The sequence below is a fragment of the Nicotiana tomentosiformis genome, chromosome 5 (assembly GCF_000390325.3).
Source record: "Nicotiana tomentosiformis chromosome 5, ASM39032v3, whole genome shotgun sequence".
NCBI classification, from domain to species: Eukaryota; Viridiplantae; Streptophyta; class Magnoliopsida; order Solanales; family Solanaceae; genus Nicotiana; species Nicotiana tomentosiformis.
In genome coordinates, this window is record NC_090816.1 from 27,003,534 (window position 1) to 27,021,113 (window position 17,580).

The 17,580-nt window shown below is 32.7% G+C and overlaps 2 protein-coding genes across 2 annotated transcripts; one reads left to right on the forward strand and one right to left on the reverse strand.

Annotated features, from left to right (window-relative positions):
- Nucleotides 1-1,639: 1,639 nt before the first annotated feature.
- LOC104112506 (uncharacterized) lies at nucleotides 1,640-10,858 on the forward strand. The gene is made up of 8 exons (XM_009622442.4): nucleotides 1,640-1,783; nucleotides 3,994-4,017; nucleotides 4,117-4,222; nucleotides 4,381-4,449; nucleotides 4,982-5,475; nucleotides 6,747-7,008; nucleotides 10,206-10,414; nucleotides 10,585-10,858. The coding sequence occupies exons 1-8, from the start codon at nucleotides 1,779-1,781 to the stop codon at nucleotides 10,649-10,651; spliced, it is 1,236 nt and encodes a 411-aa protein (XP_009620737.1). The 5' UTR covers nucleotides 1,640-1,778; the 3' UTR covers nucleotides 10,652-10,858.
- A 2,840-nt stretch (nucleotides 10,859-13,698) lies between these two features.
- Nucleotides 13,699-16,585, reverse strand: LOC104112507 (transcription factor bHLH118-like). The gene is made up of 3 exons (XM_070175514.1): nucleotides 16,100-16,585; nucleotides 15,029-15,373; nucleotides 13,699-14,217 (listed from the first exon to the last, which is right to left on the reverse strand). The coding sequence occupies exons 1-3, from the start codon at nucleotides 16,460-16,462 to the stop codon at nucleotides 14,152-14,154; spliced, it is 774 nt and encodes a 257-aa protein (XP_070031615.1). The 5' UTR covers nucleotides 16,463-16,585; the 3' UTR covers nucleotides 13,699-14,151.
- Nucleotides 16,586-17,580: the final 995 nt, after the last annotated feature.

Below are 17,580 nucleotides of genomic sequence, written 5' to 3' on the forward strand. Positions count from 1 at the left end.
ATGTGTAAAAATATTTGGACGAATTAAAGTACCCTCAAACACGGAAAACTCTAATAATCGATATTGGAGTTCGAAACTTTTATAAGTAAAACTCCAACAGACTATGTCAGAGTCTGAAAATTTATGTACAAGTGAAAATTCAGTATCATATACTGAAGTACGGAACTTTCACAGGTGAAACGCCATCATGTTGTACTAGAGTTTAAAATTCTATACATATGAAGCCCCAACACAATATGCTGTTAACTTTAAAAAGTAAAAGTTCAACAACGTATATTGGAGTTCCAACCTAGTTCTTAAAATATACTTTGAACTCCACCATATTATGTTGAGGTTCCACTTGTAAATATTCGAACCGTACCCATTGCTAAAGTTGTTCAATAATTTAGTTAAATGTATTTTTGCCCAAAACTTTTTTCGTGTTAATGAGTGGTTAAATGTAATAATTTTTTAAATACTAGCTAAACTTTAATACCATAGATCAAATGGAGCTATTTACCCATTTCTTCCCATTTTTATTCTAAGTTGTATGTACCCTTGCCTGAAAAAACCTATACATGGTCCACACACTATTCGACTTAACATCAAAGCACCAATTATATGGGTTAAATATCGTCAAATCAAAGGGACCTCCACAAGCTATGCTAAAGCCATGTATCTTTTCCAAACTTTCCGCGTTGTCTCTACCCATTCCAAGTTTGTTGTCTATGGATCTGTCTTTTCTGGACATTGTTAGATGATTGATATTCTTCTAGTTTTAATGATTGATACAGCGAAGTGCTGTTATAGTGAACATATATTATAACATAACATAAAATTAGTTTCGAAAAAGCTTGATTTTTATAGAAAAGTGTTGTTATATAAGGATATTGTTAAAAAGATGTCTGACTGTATTTTACTTTTGTATAAAAAAGATTGTCATTATTAGTTATGCAAAAATAATTTACAACTAATTATAAATTCCACTTAACTAGTTATAAATTTCACGTGACATTTATTTTTCATTATCTTAAATGAATTATTACCTACATCAATGTATACTTCATAGACGACATTAGTATCTGTATCCTTATATCCCCATATAGACCTTTTATGTGATTTTATAAGTAATCAAAGTATATAGACAACTTTAGTTTTGCTATTTTTGTCATCCTTACTTTACTAATACAACATGTAAAGTTTAGTGACTTTAATGAAAAGAAAAAGTAATTTAATGACTTTATGATATACTCTCTCCGGTTCACTTTAATTGATTTTTTGGCTGTTTTCACACATATTAAGGAATTCACCTTTTAGCATTAATTAACATAAAAATTAACTATTTTAACCTTATTAATTTGTTCATTGAAAATACAACAAATATTCTTAGGCTCTTTATTCCAAGGACAACTTTGAAAAAAAAAAATTAATTACTTCTCGATATATAAAAAAAATTAAATATTGTACACCATATGAAAAGATCAAAAGATCAATTAAAATGGACCGGAGGAGTAATGTATAGAGTTCAATGATCTTAATGATACAAAAAAGTAGTTTTAATAGACCAGCTGATTCTAATGTTGTAAGTAGGATTCGACCCTGAGACTGTTACTTGTTAGTTTCACTCAAAGCCAGCCTCACCCTTAAGGAAATAAAAAGTGATATAAATATCTTAGCACAGGGCATTACGAGAACTCGGTTCTCTCTTCTTCCTATTCTCCCCTTCTCACTCTAATATTCTCTCATCCGCAAAGCGCAGAAGTCTCTGCATCGACCTTGATTTTTCTCCATCTTAGTTTATGAGGTAACGATTCATTATCTCTATCCTATTTTTAGTCGATTTTTTCTGTTTTATGTGTAATTAATTATTTACGATCTGTTAATTTCTTATCGATTTTCTGTACTAATTTTTTTAAATTATTCCGCTTGCTGTTTTGTTTTTGAATATATTTGAGTGTATTGTTATGAAAGTTTCTCACAAATCGATCTATGTTTTGGTGAATTAGGGTTTTTTTTCGTTAATATTCGGAAGATCTATTTTTTTGAGGAAATTATTAGCTTAATTATGTTTTTCTGTTTTAATTTGAGGTGTTAAAATTACGAAAAGAACAACGCTAACTCTGAATGTTTTTCATGTTGAAAAATTAGCGTTTTATCTCTTATTTAAGACCTCTTCTTTGTTATCTCGTATACAGATGCTATTAACATACGAATATTATGTATTATGTGTGTATGTATGTGTATATATATGTGTGTGTGTGTGTGCTTGATATTTTTCGCTTGGACAGAGACCTGCGCCAATAAAAACGTGTCATGATGCAAGTTTTTGTGACATTTAAAAGTTTTTGAATTAGTCTACCAACTGTTTAATAGGAAGTCACAAGGTAATAGTTATCCATGTTTCCAATATGTGGAACAAATGATTTGATAAAAGGCAAACCGCTAGTATTAATTGAAAAAATTAATTAATTAGGTGCTGCTATATGTTCTAGTGGATTTATTATCATTAGGTGATCAACTTTGACCCAAGGGGTCCAATCGAACCTGCTTTAGCCGGAAAGTTTATTCTCTCTTCCTCCTTCTCTCCAAACACACATATACATAATACATACACACAAACAGTTTACACATGATATATTGTTAAATGCTATAAAGTATTAATGAACATGTTAGAACCCTATTTTACCTTTCAAATGGAACACACAAACTGGAACCATAGTAGACTGACAAGCTACGAAGGCTTTACAGATTAAAATGGTCGCATTTTCATTCCTGTTAATGATGTATCACTTATTTCATCAAAAAAATAAATGGTCGCAGGTTCAATTCTGTGAACTCACGATCCATGGCGTGTGAAGCCTTTATTTGTTAAAAGATGCTGAAAACTACTTTGTGGTGTTTCTTTTAGATGCTGCCAATTATGTAGAGAAAAGGAATGGGCTGAAAACTGCGTCTTTTGAAGCTGTACTTTGAAAAATAAAAAGGAGCAGCGACCAGAATGAAAAAAATGAGTTGTATTAGTCTATTTGAGCAATTTTTGTTAAATGTAATCCTATTAAGTTGGCTTGTTCATTCGTTTACATGAGGGAAACTTATTCTTCACACGAATACTCTTTATTGGAGAAATAAGAAAATTTGTTATCAAAGGTTTGTTACCACCAATATTTTCCTTCGTGGACTAAATGATACTCCCTCTCTTTATAAATTTATATAGCGGTGTTTGATTGAGCACGGAGTTTAAGATAGATAGATTGACTTTTGGCGCATACCAAAAATAATCTTAAAACGTATGGTTTTAAAGATACCATGTCATTTCTATGGGTATAACAGTATTTTATTGAAGGTAGACTGAGAAATTTAAAGTTGAAGAGTTTACCATATATGAAAGTTTCATTTTTTCTGTCACATACTAAAAAGAAAAGAGTATAGAACAGAGGGAGTTTAAATTAATCTTTATTTTTGAGTGGCAACACGACCATCTATAGTCAATTTACTCCAGCTGAAAAGGACAAGGCTGAGATGAGGATTGTGGAACCCTATCTAATTTTGACATTAAATGTCAGTAAATCTATTAGCATGTCGTACATTCATTGCAGAGTCGATGAATGCTGAACTAGTATCCCTACATATTATAAATTAGTGATATAAGTATGTATGATGTAGGTTCTTTATAATAGGAATGTGTCCACACTCGTTTTATGATTTTTATTCCACTCTAGTAGTTGTCTGTGGTCGAGGTACTTTAATCCACACTAGTACTTGTCTACTGTTGGCTTTCCGTGAACTTTCTTGTTTATATATGTCGCAAGACACCTTATCAAAAAAAAAACCGCAAGTCAAAAGATACAAACTTCTCCTAATTTTGATCATCCTTGAGTTATTTTTTGCACTATAGCCAGTGGCTTTTTGTGAAGCTTGTATACTATGCTGTTTCTGCTGGATAATTTGTGTTGTTGCAATTAATGCTTCTTGTCCTTTATTAAACTTTTGTTTGTTTTGGTTTTTGAATGATAGCTCGAAGGAGAAGCCCACTCTCGGGTGAGTTATTTTTTTCAGCCGAGCTCTTACTCTTATTTATGCTGTCTGCTATTTGTTGTAAATTCCATAACTTTTGTTGATTTTGTCCTTTGATTACAGTGGTACGCGGATTAAGACCCGCAAGCGGAATATTGCTGCGCCGCTGGACCCTGCAGCATTTGCTGATGCAGTGGTCCAGATTTATCTGGATAATGCTGGTGATTTGGTAATTGGATATTTAATTTGGGTCACCAGCTTTATACTTCTCTCTTTCTTCATTACTAGTATTTTATGCTGTTAATAGTTATTCATCAATCTCAATATAATGTTTGATGCTGGTAATACTTGGGGATAAGTCTCAACTAAATGCTTTATTATGCACAGGAACTTGTTGCTAAGAACCTCGAGTCTTCAGACCTCAACTTCTCAAGATACGGTGACACTTTTTTCGAGGTAAAATATAAACATATAAGATTATATTCATACAGGAACATTGCCACTTGTGTCCTCAAGGTGCATGTAGATAGAATTTCATTGTAGGTGTGGATGGAAGTATCTTTTTGTTTGTCTTATGGTGTCTGATTTTTTTTTTTTTTTTTTTTTAAATTTTAATCTTCTTGGGGTCTTCTTTTCCTTGTGTTACGATTGTTCCATTTTTAAAAATTTGATACTAGTGTAGCAGTGATTGTTGTGTTATAGGTTGTTTTATGCTGGTACCTTTACATTATTACCTTAAGTAGATCATATGCCGTGTTGAGCTGTTGGAATTTGCTCAATTAAGCATGTTGTTCGTGCTTGTCAAGAAGATACCTTGTTTATAGATTCGAGTCACCAAGGGAGCAAGTTACCATATCCCCAAAAAAAGGATGTCTTGTTTATTAATGTTTGCTGTTGGATGGCTGATACAATGTCAATAACTGCTCTCGCTTTGCTGTCTTTGGTGCTTCTCTTTAGCATTTCATCTTACCATGTAGTGTTGTGTTAGGTTATCTTCATTGGAGGTCGTACACAACCTGGAACAATTAAACCCGATGAAGGGGATCGCCATCCTTACTCTGTAATTGAGTGTGAACCTACACATGAAGTCATTTTGCCATCTGTCATCTATGTACAGAAGATATTGAGGAGAAGACCGTTTCTTATAAAGAACCTTGAAAATGTCATGCGAAAAATGTTGCAGTCACTGGAGCTCTTCGAGGAAAATGAAAGGAAGAAGCTCGCAATATTTACAGCCCTTGCCTTTTCCCAGAAGCTATCAGGCCTTCCTCCGGAGACTGTTCTCCAGCCATTGCTCAAAGACAACCTTGTTGCCAAAGGGATAGTTCTAGCTTTTATCACAGACTTTTTCAAGGAATATCTGATTGACAACAGTCTTGATGATTTGATCTCAATCCTTAAGAGGGGTAAGATGGAGGACGATCTTCTTGAGTTCTTCCCCTCTGCAAAGAGGACACCTGAAGCTGTCTCTGAGCATTTCACGTGAGTAATTTTTTTAATTTAAAAATTATCCTGGGTTGTAGTAGTTTTTATACTTCATTTAAGACTCAGGAAGAAAATATTTAAGCAAAGTTATCAATCCTTCATCATTCCTTGCTCTCAATTTTCTTTTGCTGCGGTGAACAGATGGGGAATTTTTTGGCTGCTTTAAGCTGTAAACATTATGCCTCAGAATTTTCTTGGTGTGATGAAAAACGAAAAAACAAAATAAAGATATTTGATTAAGAGTCAAAAGTGCTTTGTATCTGAAATAAGAAGTTAAGTGGAACCGAAATATCAGACAACACAATCTAATGTTCCTAAGGTTTTACCTGCAATATCTTTTGTTCTGGATCCCTTTTTTCTTCAGTTCCTTGGTCACTAGGTTTTTCTTTCTTTTCTTATTGGTTAAAAGGTCTTGTTATGGCTCAAATGGTTCTCTTATGAAGGTCATTCATATAAACAAGAAGGGCTGCTTCCTAGGTAGTAGTTACTAGGTACTAAGGTATCCCAGAAAGTATCACCTTCTTTTTGCAATCAAAGTAGCTAAAAGTGGAAGATATGGACTGCCGTTTAGTATATTATAACTTGCCTTCATAAAACATATTGTATTTATTGTGTGTTTTTGAAGCTGTCAAGAGTGCTAAATGTGGAATTTGCAAGAGTCCTATTCCGATAAATGCTATCCTTCATTTGTGTGTAAAGAGTTGTGTCATTTTGAGACTTCTCTTTGGGGCTTCATTATTGAAGATTTTCATGATAACAAATTGGAGAAATTGCTTTGGGTTGGGTAATTTATTTTTTTTGTACTTTTTTTTCCTTGTGAAATAGGGAACTAGGTAAGACAGAAGGCAGACTTATAATTGAGATTTTATTGTTCAAAGTTTCAAGTTTTACTGCAAGCTATTTTTTTTTGCCGTGTCAGGAACAAGGGTTCGTATTTGGCATACCTTTTGGTCCTTCTTAGATCATTCTCCTGTTAAACATGGAACTTGGCTGGATTTTCCAGGCGCTATGTCAGCCTACTGTTATATTAACTATACATGGCAAACTAAGAAATCAATAAAACTGAAAAAATGATGCCAGGCTAAAGTCCTTTCAAGACTCTTTACTGTGTGGAAACTGAACTAGTTATTGTGCAATCTTTCTCTCTTTCCCTTCTTATTGTTGGTTGGGGAGCAGGGTAAGGGTTAAAAGAAAGAAAAATTGGGTCAGTTTATTCAAGCCTTCTGTCTTTAGCTATGCCTAATGGTGTATGGACTTTCTTATTTCAGCAATGCTGGCCTTTTGCCTTTGGTTGAATATAATGATAAGAAAATATTTGAGGTGAAGCTCAAGGAAATGAAGTCTGCATTAACAACTCAGCTAGCAGAAGAAGCTGCTATCTCTGAAGTCATAGAGACTGTGAAGCAACATGTCAAAGATGCCAAATTGCCAGATATAGAAGTTGTGCGAATTTTGTGGGATGTATTGATGGATGCTATTCAATGGTCAGGAAAGAATCAACAGCAGAACGCTAATTCAGCTCTTCGCCAGGTAATTAACATTTTAGTCATTGACAAGTTTCTTGATGTAGTTTTATTTTTGAGACTGCAAGTGAGTATCTGTTTCAAAATTGAAAAAGCACTTGTGAGTGGAACCCACTAATGCTGTAACTAAGGGTGGCATGTGGGCCGGTTAGGACCGGGCCCGGCCCAGGACCGCAAGCCCAAATGGGCAGTGGGCCTAAACGGTTCTAACCGGATAGGACCGGGACCGTGGGGAGGTGGGCCGGTCCCATAGGCGAGGCTCGCGAGACCGGGACCGGCTGGGAAGTGGGCCGGTTCAAGCGGTCCTAAACGGGCCTATCCGGGCCCAATGACTAATTTTTTTTTTTAAAAAAATCTGCCATATTATAGTCTTTATGGCATTTAAAATATGGCCGTTTTACCTGTCAAAATAGCCGTTGGCTATTTATAAATAGGCATTTAACCCCCCAACTTGTTTTAACCCCAATTTTTTTTATAATTACACTTTTTCTTATATATATAGCTTATATATATACACATACTATACTATACTATATGTACATCTTTTATATATATATATATATATATATATATATATATATACTAAGTGTATATCATATATCTTAAGATGTATATATAATATATCTTAAAATGTGTACTATCGAATATGGCTTATATACTATGTATATACTTATATATCTTAAGATGTATATATAGTAAATCGAATATAGCTTATATATCTTAAGATGTATATATAGTATAGTATAATATATATATATAAGCTTATATATATATATCGAATATAGCTTATATATATACTATACTATACTATATATATATATATATATATATATTATAACGCATTGCTTTGAATATCTCTTTAAAATATTTTTGTCTTTAAATTTGAATTAAAAAATTTAGGTGACAATTCTATAATATAATTTACAAGGAATTGCCTTAGATATTTTTATTACCATTTTTTTTCTCTTAACTTCTATAAAAAAAAATTTAAAGATAGAAAGCATCCGTTGGGCCCACTTAGGCCCGGGACCGTTAGTTCGTGGTCCCGGTCCCGGACTGGTTCCAACAAGAAACCAGCGAAGCCCGGAACCGCTTAGGACCGGTCCACTTAGGACCGGGCCTGCGAAGCCCACTTAGGACTGGGCCCGGCCCACATGCCACCCTTAGCTGTAACAGATAAAATTTTCTATTGTAGTTCCAGCAATGAGGGAAAACTCTTAGCTATTTTTTATCTAGCGACACACATGGCACGTAATTCACTGCATTGTTCAAAATGTGTGCATAGCTTTCAGATATACCAAATGCCTGCTTGAAAATGTAGCAAAGTTATCCAATTTCTTCTGGATTATCCTGTTTTAGTTTCAAATTTATGCTGTATAGTGAAGTGAGTTGATCACAATTCACGTGTTAGTGGATTTCAAATCAATGAGACAACTTTTGCTTCAAGAACACTTACCAAAATAAAACATTTGTTTTAATTATGGGTTATTCCCATGCCCTTTCTTCTATATTTTTATGTCATATTGATTCTGAGGATAAAAAGAGAAATATGACAACAGCTCGATAATTGTTTGGTTATTACTCCCTCCTTTCAATTTACGCGTCTTACTTTGCTTTTGTCTCCAAAAGTCTTTTATATTCTTAAACTCCGTGCCCAGTCAAACTAAGACACATAAAAAGTGAAATGGAGGGAGTAATTTTTGTATATCGGAAGGATTCACTGGAAGTGTCAGTGGGCAAACCTGATAGGCAACTTTAAAATCAGCTTAAGCTGATTCTGCATGCTGTACCTGCTTAAATCATTTATATTTTATGTATGGAAGTGCATTTATGCATCAGCGTGAGCGGAACTGATCATGAAGTCTAGTGATGACTTCATGATGGGGATTTTTAGCAATTTAATCTTGCTGTCAACTTCGCAAGACTGGAACTGTTGATCATGAACTGTTGCTGCTGAATGGCATAGCTGTACATGATGACTTGTAGCAACTTTGTCTCATGTTAGCTAGTTTTGTGCACATGTTCAATTGCTTGACTAAGTGAATTTAGTCGTTTGCCCAAGTAGAGAATGTTTGTTCTTATGGTCACCGATGACTAGCGTAAGTTTATATCAATTCCTGTTTTCTAGGATGTTGTCTCTTTTGTAGTAAAATGCAAGTGTAGTAGTTTAAAATTGCGCAAATAGCATGTTTAGTCCCTCATATGTGTCTTAGAAAGCAACTTCATCCTTCATAGTAGTATTTAGTTTTGTGCAGAGTTAGTCTTATGTATATGGAACAGTACTTACATTGTTGTTTTTAATGTTTGCTCAAATTTAGTCCTCCGTTTATATTTTGTGCTATTCAGCACTTTCGTGCTAAAATCATATGATTTGACTCCTCTTTAATAAAAAACAAAAAAGAGATTCCAACATCAAAGATGATATATTTTACTGGAATATTTTATGTATTTATTTGCAAATTAAGTTGCAATCTATCCTAAATTAACTTAACGGACTACAAATGTAATTTGCTTTTTATAGTGAATGTGAAAACTAATTATTTTAATCAAAATTATTTGTAATACTGAAATCAAAAAGTAGAAATGCAGGGTAAGACTGTGTACAATAGACCCTTGTGGTCCGGTCTTTCCCCGGACCTGTGTATAACGGGAGCTTAGTGCACCAGGTTGCACTCTTTTGTTGCAATCAAAAGTAAAAGAACAACAGTAAGACCCCCCCCCCCCCCCCCCCCAAACACACACACACACACACAAAAAGTTGATGATTGAGCATCAATGATTTGAGTTGTTTTTTTAACGTACTTGTGGTATTAAATTGAAACAAAACAAAATATGAATGATTAAGTTGCTTTTGTAAGATTTTCACGAGGGATTAGAATATGCTATATAATTTTGACATCGACAAAGACACAACATCCCTCATGAGGGTATTTAACAATGTCAAGACAATGATAGGGGAATTGAATCCCTCAAGTAGCTTGTACAAAGAACTGAAGATTTGCCTCTATCTCAAATTGGAACATAACTAGTTGATTTGTGTAATGTTATGTCTCTTTCAGTCTTATAATTAACGGTGACCGTCATATTCGAATGTTTCTGTAGCTTCTTCGTTTAACTGCTCAGATTGCACTCAGTATCCAAAAAATTTCACTTCTATATGATCTGATTCTTTGTCCCTTTTTTTTTCCTTCCCTTTTTGTCTAGGTGAAAAAATGGGCAGAACTGTTGAATACTTTCTGCACCTCTGGAAAGCTTGAATTGGAACTTATGTACAAAGTCCAAGTCCAGTGCTACGAGGATGCTAAACTGATGAAGTTGTTCCCTGAAATTGTAAGGTCTCTCTATGACCAAGATGTGCTGGCAGAAGATACCATTCTTCATTGGTTCCGTAAAGGAACAAACCTTAAGGGCAGGTAGGTGTTTGTTTTGTCTTGGTCTTTAGTACTTTGTTTGGCTAAAATAAAGATGTTAATGAGCTATTCCCCGAAGAGGGAGACTAGCTCGAATGAGTTATGTTCCAATTATTTATTGTGTTAATCTTGTCTGCGTTTTAATGGGGTTAGTGTCTTAAAATTTGTTGCAGGCAAAACTTTGTCAAGTCGCTGGAGCCCTTTGTGAAATGGCTGGAGGAGGCGGAGGAAGAGGAATGAATTTCTTGTCATACTGCATCTCCGGTGCAGCTTGACCGTATCTGAAACGTCTTTTTCCTGATGAGTAGTTATATTCCCCTTGAGGACTGAATGAATAAGACTTCTGAATATTCACACCAATTGACAGTTTGTTATGCTGCTGATGTTATGAATTTCATCTGTATGAGTTTGCTTCCTTGGATCTTTATATTCATATATTCGTATGCATCTGTCTTGTTTTCTCGATTAATAATTTTACTAGGTTGTGTGAGATAACCACTTCTTCAAGGCCTTTCAAAAGATAATCGCTTTCTCATCAATCAAGCTGCGTTAGTAAGAAAATGATACTAGGAAGATTGGAGGAAATTGATCAGATGTGCTTATTTGTTTGTTGACACACATCTCACCTCATTTAACTCAACAGATGGTTCAAATTTTTTCCGTATTATCTGATTTGTGCCTCATTGATTCTTTGGTAGTTCTGTGAACTATTTGCCGAGTATTTGTGGTCATCTTGTACTCCACCTCTTCACGGTAAAGAGTTTTTGGTAGTTATTTTTATGTGGAGTCGGGCGTCAAAAATTTGAAAAGAAAGGAATAGATTGACTTTACTGGTTATAAAGAAAAAAATCCGAAGCATCTCAGGACGTGCATTTACTTTTGTGATCAGTTCCACTGGGCGGCCTATGGCTGTACATAGGCCGGGTTGGTTTGGATTTTTCAATTATCAAACCAAACCAATTGTCTCGGATTTTTAAATCTATAAACCGAACCAAATCAATAGAATGATTTTTCAATCTAGATTTTGTTTTTTGTTTTCTCGGGTTTTTCGGGTTTTTTCTGACAAAATCTTCATAGCATAAAATTTATAATTTGTGCTCTAATATTTCTTAGGTGATTGTAGGATAAAATCACATAAGATGTTATTCAATAAAATAATACAAAATAATGTGAAATGAGTCATAATTATACTAAAATACTCAACAAATTGCATGAAATAATATTGCTAATTAATAAGCCATAATAAAAATAAACATAATCAAAAAGTACTAAATTATGTTAAAATAAGTATGATCAATAAGAACTGAGTATTAATTACATGACTAAATAATAGTAAAAGTAAGTTATGTATTTTCACTATCTAAAGTAATGAAAAACTAAGAAAATAAATATCCAATACTATTGTCATTCGTAATGTTGAATTGAAATTTTTTGTTAGCATTTTCATTGATTTGATTTTGCTTTGGACTTTATTTGAATCACTAACTTTTATGGGCTATAAAACATATTTGACTATTCAAAAGTTCTAAGTCCAAGCTTGAAATAATACATTAAAAGAGAGAACTATGAAAAAGTTTAAAAAATATTTATAAATTATATTACAATAATTATTTTTATGTATAAAATATTTTTAAAACTTGTATATATGTAATGTCGGGTTGGTTTGATTTCGGTTTGATTTTTTTAGTTAAAACCAAACCAAACCAATTATGTTCGGTATTTTTTTTCCTAGCACCAAGCCATAAGCGAGTTTTTTTTTCTCGGTTTGACTTGAATTAACGGTTTAGTGCGGTTTGTCGGTTTTCTTTGTACACCCATAAGTTCCACCATACGTCCTTGCCCGTCGTTTTATTTACTAATGGCTTTCGCTAGTAGCTTGTTTGGATGGTTGTGAATTGTGATGTATCATTTCATGTATTGTATTGTATTGAGTACTGTATTATTTAGATGTATATAATGTTTGGATAGATTGTATTGTTACCGTCGTTTCATGATGCCATGTACCAACAATATGAATAACAAACTTGTAATATTATATATATAAAAAAAAAGTTAAGGTACAAGGTAAAATTATTACTCGTCCAATTACTTCGCTTTCTCCTTGCTTCTGATTGGTACTGTGTAGTATAAAGTAGGAAAAATTACGCGACACATGAAATATTTACACTGTATTTATAAGTGATACAAATTAATAACAATTGAACAATAGTTACGAATGATAATTAGATAAATTATAGCTATTATGCTCTAAACTATAGTGGTTTATGAAAATTCCTTCATATTAAATAGAGTTAGGTGCAATAATATCTTAAGTGACCTAGCAGTATTTTTATCTCATATGTGTATAGAACTTAAACTCCATATTTATTAGTATGACGATATTGGGATAAGAATAAAATGAAAAAATACTTACATAAAACGCAAAAAAAGGGAAGATGGAGAGAATTTAATATCCAACTTGCATCCCTAATAAGTCGAAAATTTGAAGTGTTTGAGATGCGAATAAGAGTTAAGTCAGAGTAGACTGCATGCCTCCTAGAAATTGAAAAGATATACTCCATCCGTTTCAATTTATGTGAACCTATTTCCTTTTTAGTCCGTGCCAAAAAGAATAACCTCTTTCCTTATTTGGAAATAATTTACCTTTATACAATTATTTATAGCCACACAAAATATATGTATCTCATTTTACACCACAAGTTTAAAAGTCTTATCTCTTTTTTTAAATTCTGTACCCAGTCAAATGGGTTAACGTAAATTGAAAATGAGGGAGTATATGAATATGATATCAGTTGATAGTAGTGGGTGCAAGAAACATGATAAGATACACATCAGTTAATAATAGTGATTTTTTTGTTATTTTTATTTTGTAAAGGTAGAGTTTGGGTCAGGTGCAATTCTTGATTAATGCACCAAGTACTTACTATCGCTAGTAGAGATACCGAACAACTTTTAACAGCATTGGAATTCATTTATCCTATCATATATTATAATTAAGCACCTTATAATCGCATAAATAATTTCACGTTTCTCCTGTATCTTAACCATACCATATCTTATGCAATCACATAACTTTACAAGCTAGCAAGGACATTAGCCAACGAGGAGGTGTCTTACTTTTTTGCTACATATATTTTTCTTCAACAACGCCCCCCCCCCCCCCCCACAAATATAATATATATATATATATATATATATATATATATATATTCAAAGCAACTCCAGAGAATCAAAACTTCAGATATTGATCAAGAATGATGAACTGAAACCACAACACAAAGAGCCACTGCCATTAATTCCAACTGCACCGAAATTAAGTCCTTATAACAACTACAACAACAATATTCAAATACACTAACATGCATATACAGTAACATTCTTAAGGACGGTCCTTATGCTGACAAATCTAAACAACAGCATACCTTACCTCTGCCTCGAAGGAGTAGAGAGGTAGAGAAACTGTTTCCGATAGACTCTCGACTCAAGAAGACGAAAAGATACAATATATCAGTAGCAGCAACAGAAATCATAAAAATAATAACAACATCATAAGAACCAGAAAATAGATGGAGACAATAAACATAGTGACAAATTCAGAATTTAGACATTGTGGTTATTGAGTTTAGAGAATAAGGTTTGAAATTTATATCTACTGTATATAGTACAAGATATAGAAGCTCTAGATTCTAGCGGACTCAAACCCATATTTGGATCCCTGAATGATTGATGAATTCCTTGTGCTAATTAATCAAATCAGTCAATTTCTTTTGCAGTACAACTGCACTGACACCTGATATATCACTCACCTGCAAAATGATTCATTTGATAGTAAATATTCCTATAATGATATAATTTGCAGGTAAGGCAGCATGTCCTCCTTATTATTTTCACTTATTAGATCTTCTAATATACATGTAGGGATTGCTCTTGATTAAAAAAAAGAGTTTATTTCTGTACACTGATAATGTAAATATTCTTTTAAACTGTTTAGATCACCTGAAGGATACAAGTTAACTTATATATTTTGATAATGTAAAGAAATTTTTACACTATTAGATTATCCAATAAATATATCAATGTAATCAATTCCGTAAAAAGTAGGATTTACAATCTTGAAAGCAAGACAAGTTACGATAAAATGATCTAATAATGTATTTTTTTTAATATACCATTGATATATATATATATATATATATATATATATATATATATATATATATATATATATAAGTTGAATTCAGAGGATAATTATAAGTAACCGCCCATAAAGAGTGAACTAAGCACCTGAAGAATAGGGCATGAGCGGTGTTTGACTGTGCATGCAGTTTGAGGTAAAAAAAAAGACAATTGCTATATACCAAAATTATCGTGGGAACTTATGGTCTTAAATATATTATGATGTTTTTAGGTGGTAAGAGCAACTCATAAAAGATGAAATAGGAAGTTTAAAATTAAAAAGTTTCAACATATATAAAAGTTCCATAATCTTTTGAACATACTAAAAGAAAAGTGTGCCATATAAGATGGAGAAGAAATTATACTAATGAAAAAACTAGGATAGAAACCCTAACCAATAATACTTGGATTACTCAATATGTGACATTTAATTTTTCATACCTGACATTGAATCCTGATCAAAGTCCATTCATCTTGTTTGGAGTTAACACAACTAACGACATTTAGCCCTTCTAGGAGTAGCCATCTTAGCACTTTGGACAAAGGAAACATTTCCTCTTTATGACTATTGACATTAATCAAAATCTCCATACCATCTTGACATATGTTTACTGTCACAAAATTGTTGTGCACATAACTTGCTGAAGAACTTCCATTTTTAGCACCCAAATTATCCAATGAATTCTTGATTTGTTTTCTTCTATTGTCTAACTCTTCTATATTCTTCTGAAGATGCTTTATATAATTCACAGCTATTTGCATGTGATCTGATGCTGAACGTTTACCCTAAATTTGCAATCAAAATTCACTCCATATTATTATCTAGCTTTAATTAAAAGGTAATACAATATTATGCATATACAGTTACAGAATACATTGTAGCTAAATATGAATTTTTCTGCAGCTAAATACTTTAACCACACTAACAATTTTTTGGTAAGTAGGTAGGGATGGCGTAGATAAAAAATAGTTACAATCAAAACTTAACTTGTTCTATGGCTAAGTAAATAGCCATGGAATTTTAATTTTTTTGGCTATTGTCAGGTATACTAAACCACATTCATTATATCCATAGACTGTATATGCATCATAATAATATTGTAGTGAGGTAAATCTTCTTGATCTATCTACTCAAGAAAACCTTCTAAAACAACAAAAAGAAAGATAGAGAAAGGCTATCTGCATGAAAAGAGGAAGGAAATAGAGCGATAACTTTAACACAATATTTGGTTGATAATGAAAAAAAATAGTATTTGAAGTTGAAGTTGAAAAATTGTATTTGAGAGCTGATTTTGTACATAAATTTCGCTTGAAATACTCCTCAAACAAGTATTTCTGAGCAAATACTAATAAAACTCCTTTTTCACTTCAATATTTCACAAGTATTTCACATAACGAGGTTCTAACATATACAAATATTGAAGTTCAATATTTACAAATACTAATGGACAAATGAGACTATATTTCTACTTATACTGAAATATGAAGAGAGTAAAATGAAGGAATCATCACCTTGATAAACTCAAGGGGAAAAAGGGATCTAAGAGAAGTAAGAAGATTTGCCATTTCTTGCCTTCTATGCCTTTCAACATTTCTGTGCACAACTTTCTTGGAATCATCATTACTACTTATAGTAATTTCTTGCCTTCTATTGACAGAAGACGGAGTTGTTGGGACTGAGGCGTAATTATTATTGTTGTTGAATGAAGAAATTTCGCGAGGACCACCTATAAGATCTTGATTAGGGATTTGGTCTTGTTGGCAAAATCCATTTAATTGGAAATTAGGAATCTGAAGTAGCTGGTGATGATGATGATCATGATCTTGTTCAATATTTTGTTTACAACTAAAGATCTCCCAAAGATAATTATCCATTGAACTAAACCTATGGCTTTTCCTCTTTTGGGTATTCTAATGGAAGATGTTAAAGAACAAGATACGTTAGTTAGGGTTCTGAGATCTCCACAATATCTTCATAATAAAGGAGATGACACACTGACCTACGCTAACCACACTAATTGTTTATTCAAATTTTCTAATGGTTACTATTCTTATCTACGCTCCTAAAGTTCTAGTCCCACCATTTGCTTTCACACTAGCCTTTTAGTTTAGTGCTTCATTTTTAATAGTTATTATATATATAGAATGATCGTGTAAAAGGATTTTATACTAGCTTCTCTATAACAAAATTAATGTATAACAACCCCTCATTATAAAAGCTAAGTGTATCTCGAAACCGATCTTTTATATTATGTTATAATATATGTCATCTATAACAGCACTTCATTATAACATCCAAAAAATATCAAAACATATACGGTTATTATAGAGGTTTGATTGTATCAAGCAAGGACGGAGCTAGAGGGGTGGAGGGGAGTCTCAACCCCCTTAGTCAAAAAATTACAATACATATCTCATTGCTATCACATTATTTAGCGCATTACAAGTTATGCTGGATTAGTAACCTAAAAAATAAGACAGGTTGCCTGCTAGCTGATTAAAATATATTGGTAGTGCACATATGAATAAATTCCATTTTCAATTATTTGTTGAGAGATTGTCTTATTTTATTTGTTTATGTATTTTGGCTAGTCATTTCCACCTACATCGGAAAAAACCTCCTCGTGGTCAAAGTCGCATCGTGTTGGTTTATTTTTTTTATGAAAAATAAAAGAAGAATTAACCCAAATAGCCATCCAATTAATTGCTTTAAAAAAAAATAGCCGGTGAAGGTATAATATATGCATAATTTATGTATTATATGTGTATAATTGTGTATAATCAATGTATAAATCATGTATATGGCTAGAAAAAGTAAATAATGAATATGGACGGCTATTTGTGTAAAATCCCAAAATAAAAAGCTAATCGCAATTCGTGGTTTTTTAAGTCAACAAGATTAAATAGACATTATTTGATTGTTTCTTTTCATTTTTGGAGACTTTTCATTATTTTTTTTTGCTCAAGCAGAAATAATATAGTAAAAAAAATAG

Bases quoted from the DNA above. Each gene is read 5' to 3' on its own strand.
- LOC104112506 (XM_009622442.4), top strand. The intron at 4,018-4,116 runs GTGAGTTATTTT...CTTTGATTACAG, and splicing joins AAGGAGAAGCCCACTCTCGG to TGGTACGCGGATTAAGACCC. The intron at 4,450-4,981 runs GTAAAATATAAA...GTGTTGTGTTAG, and splicing joins ACGGTGACACTTTTTTCGAG to GTTATCTTCATTGGAGGTCG.
- LOC104112507 (XM_070175514.1), bottom strand. From the start codon at position 16,462: ATGGATAATTATCTTTGGGAGATCTTTAGTTGTAAACAAAATATTGAA. The intron at 15,374-16,099 runs GTGATGATTCCT...TTGCAAATTTAG, and splicing joins TTCCCCTTGAGTTTATCAAG to GGTAAACGTTCAGCATCAGA. The intron at 14,218-15,028 runs GTATGAAAAATT...ATCATTTTGCAG, and splicing joins TGATCAGGATTCAATGTCAG to GTGAGTGATATATCAGGTGT.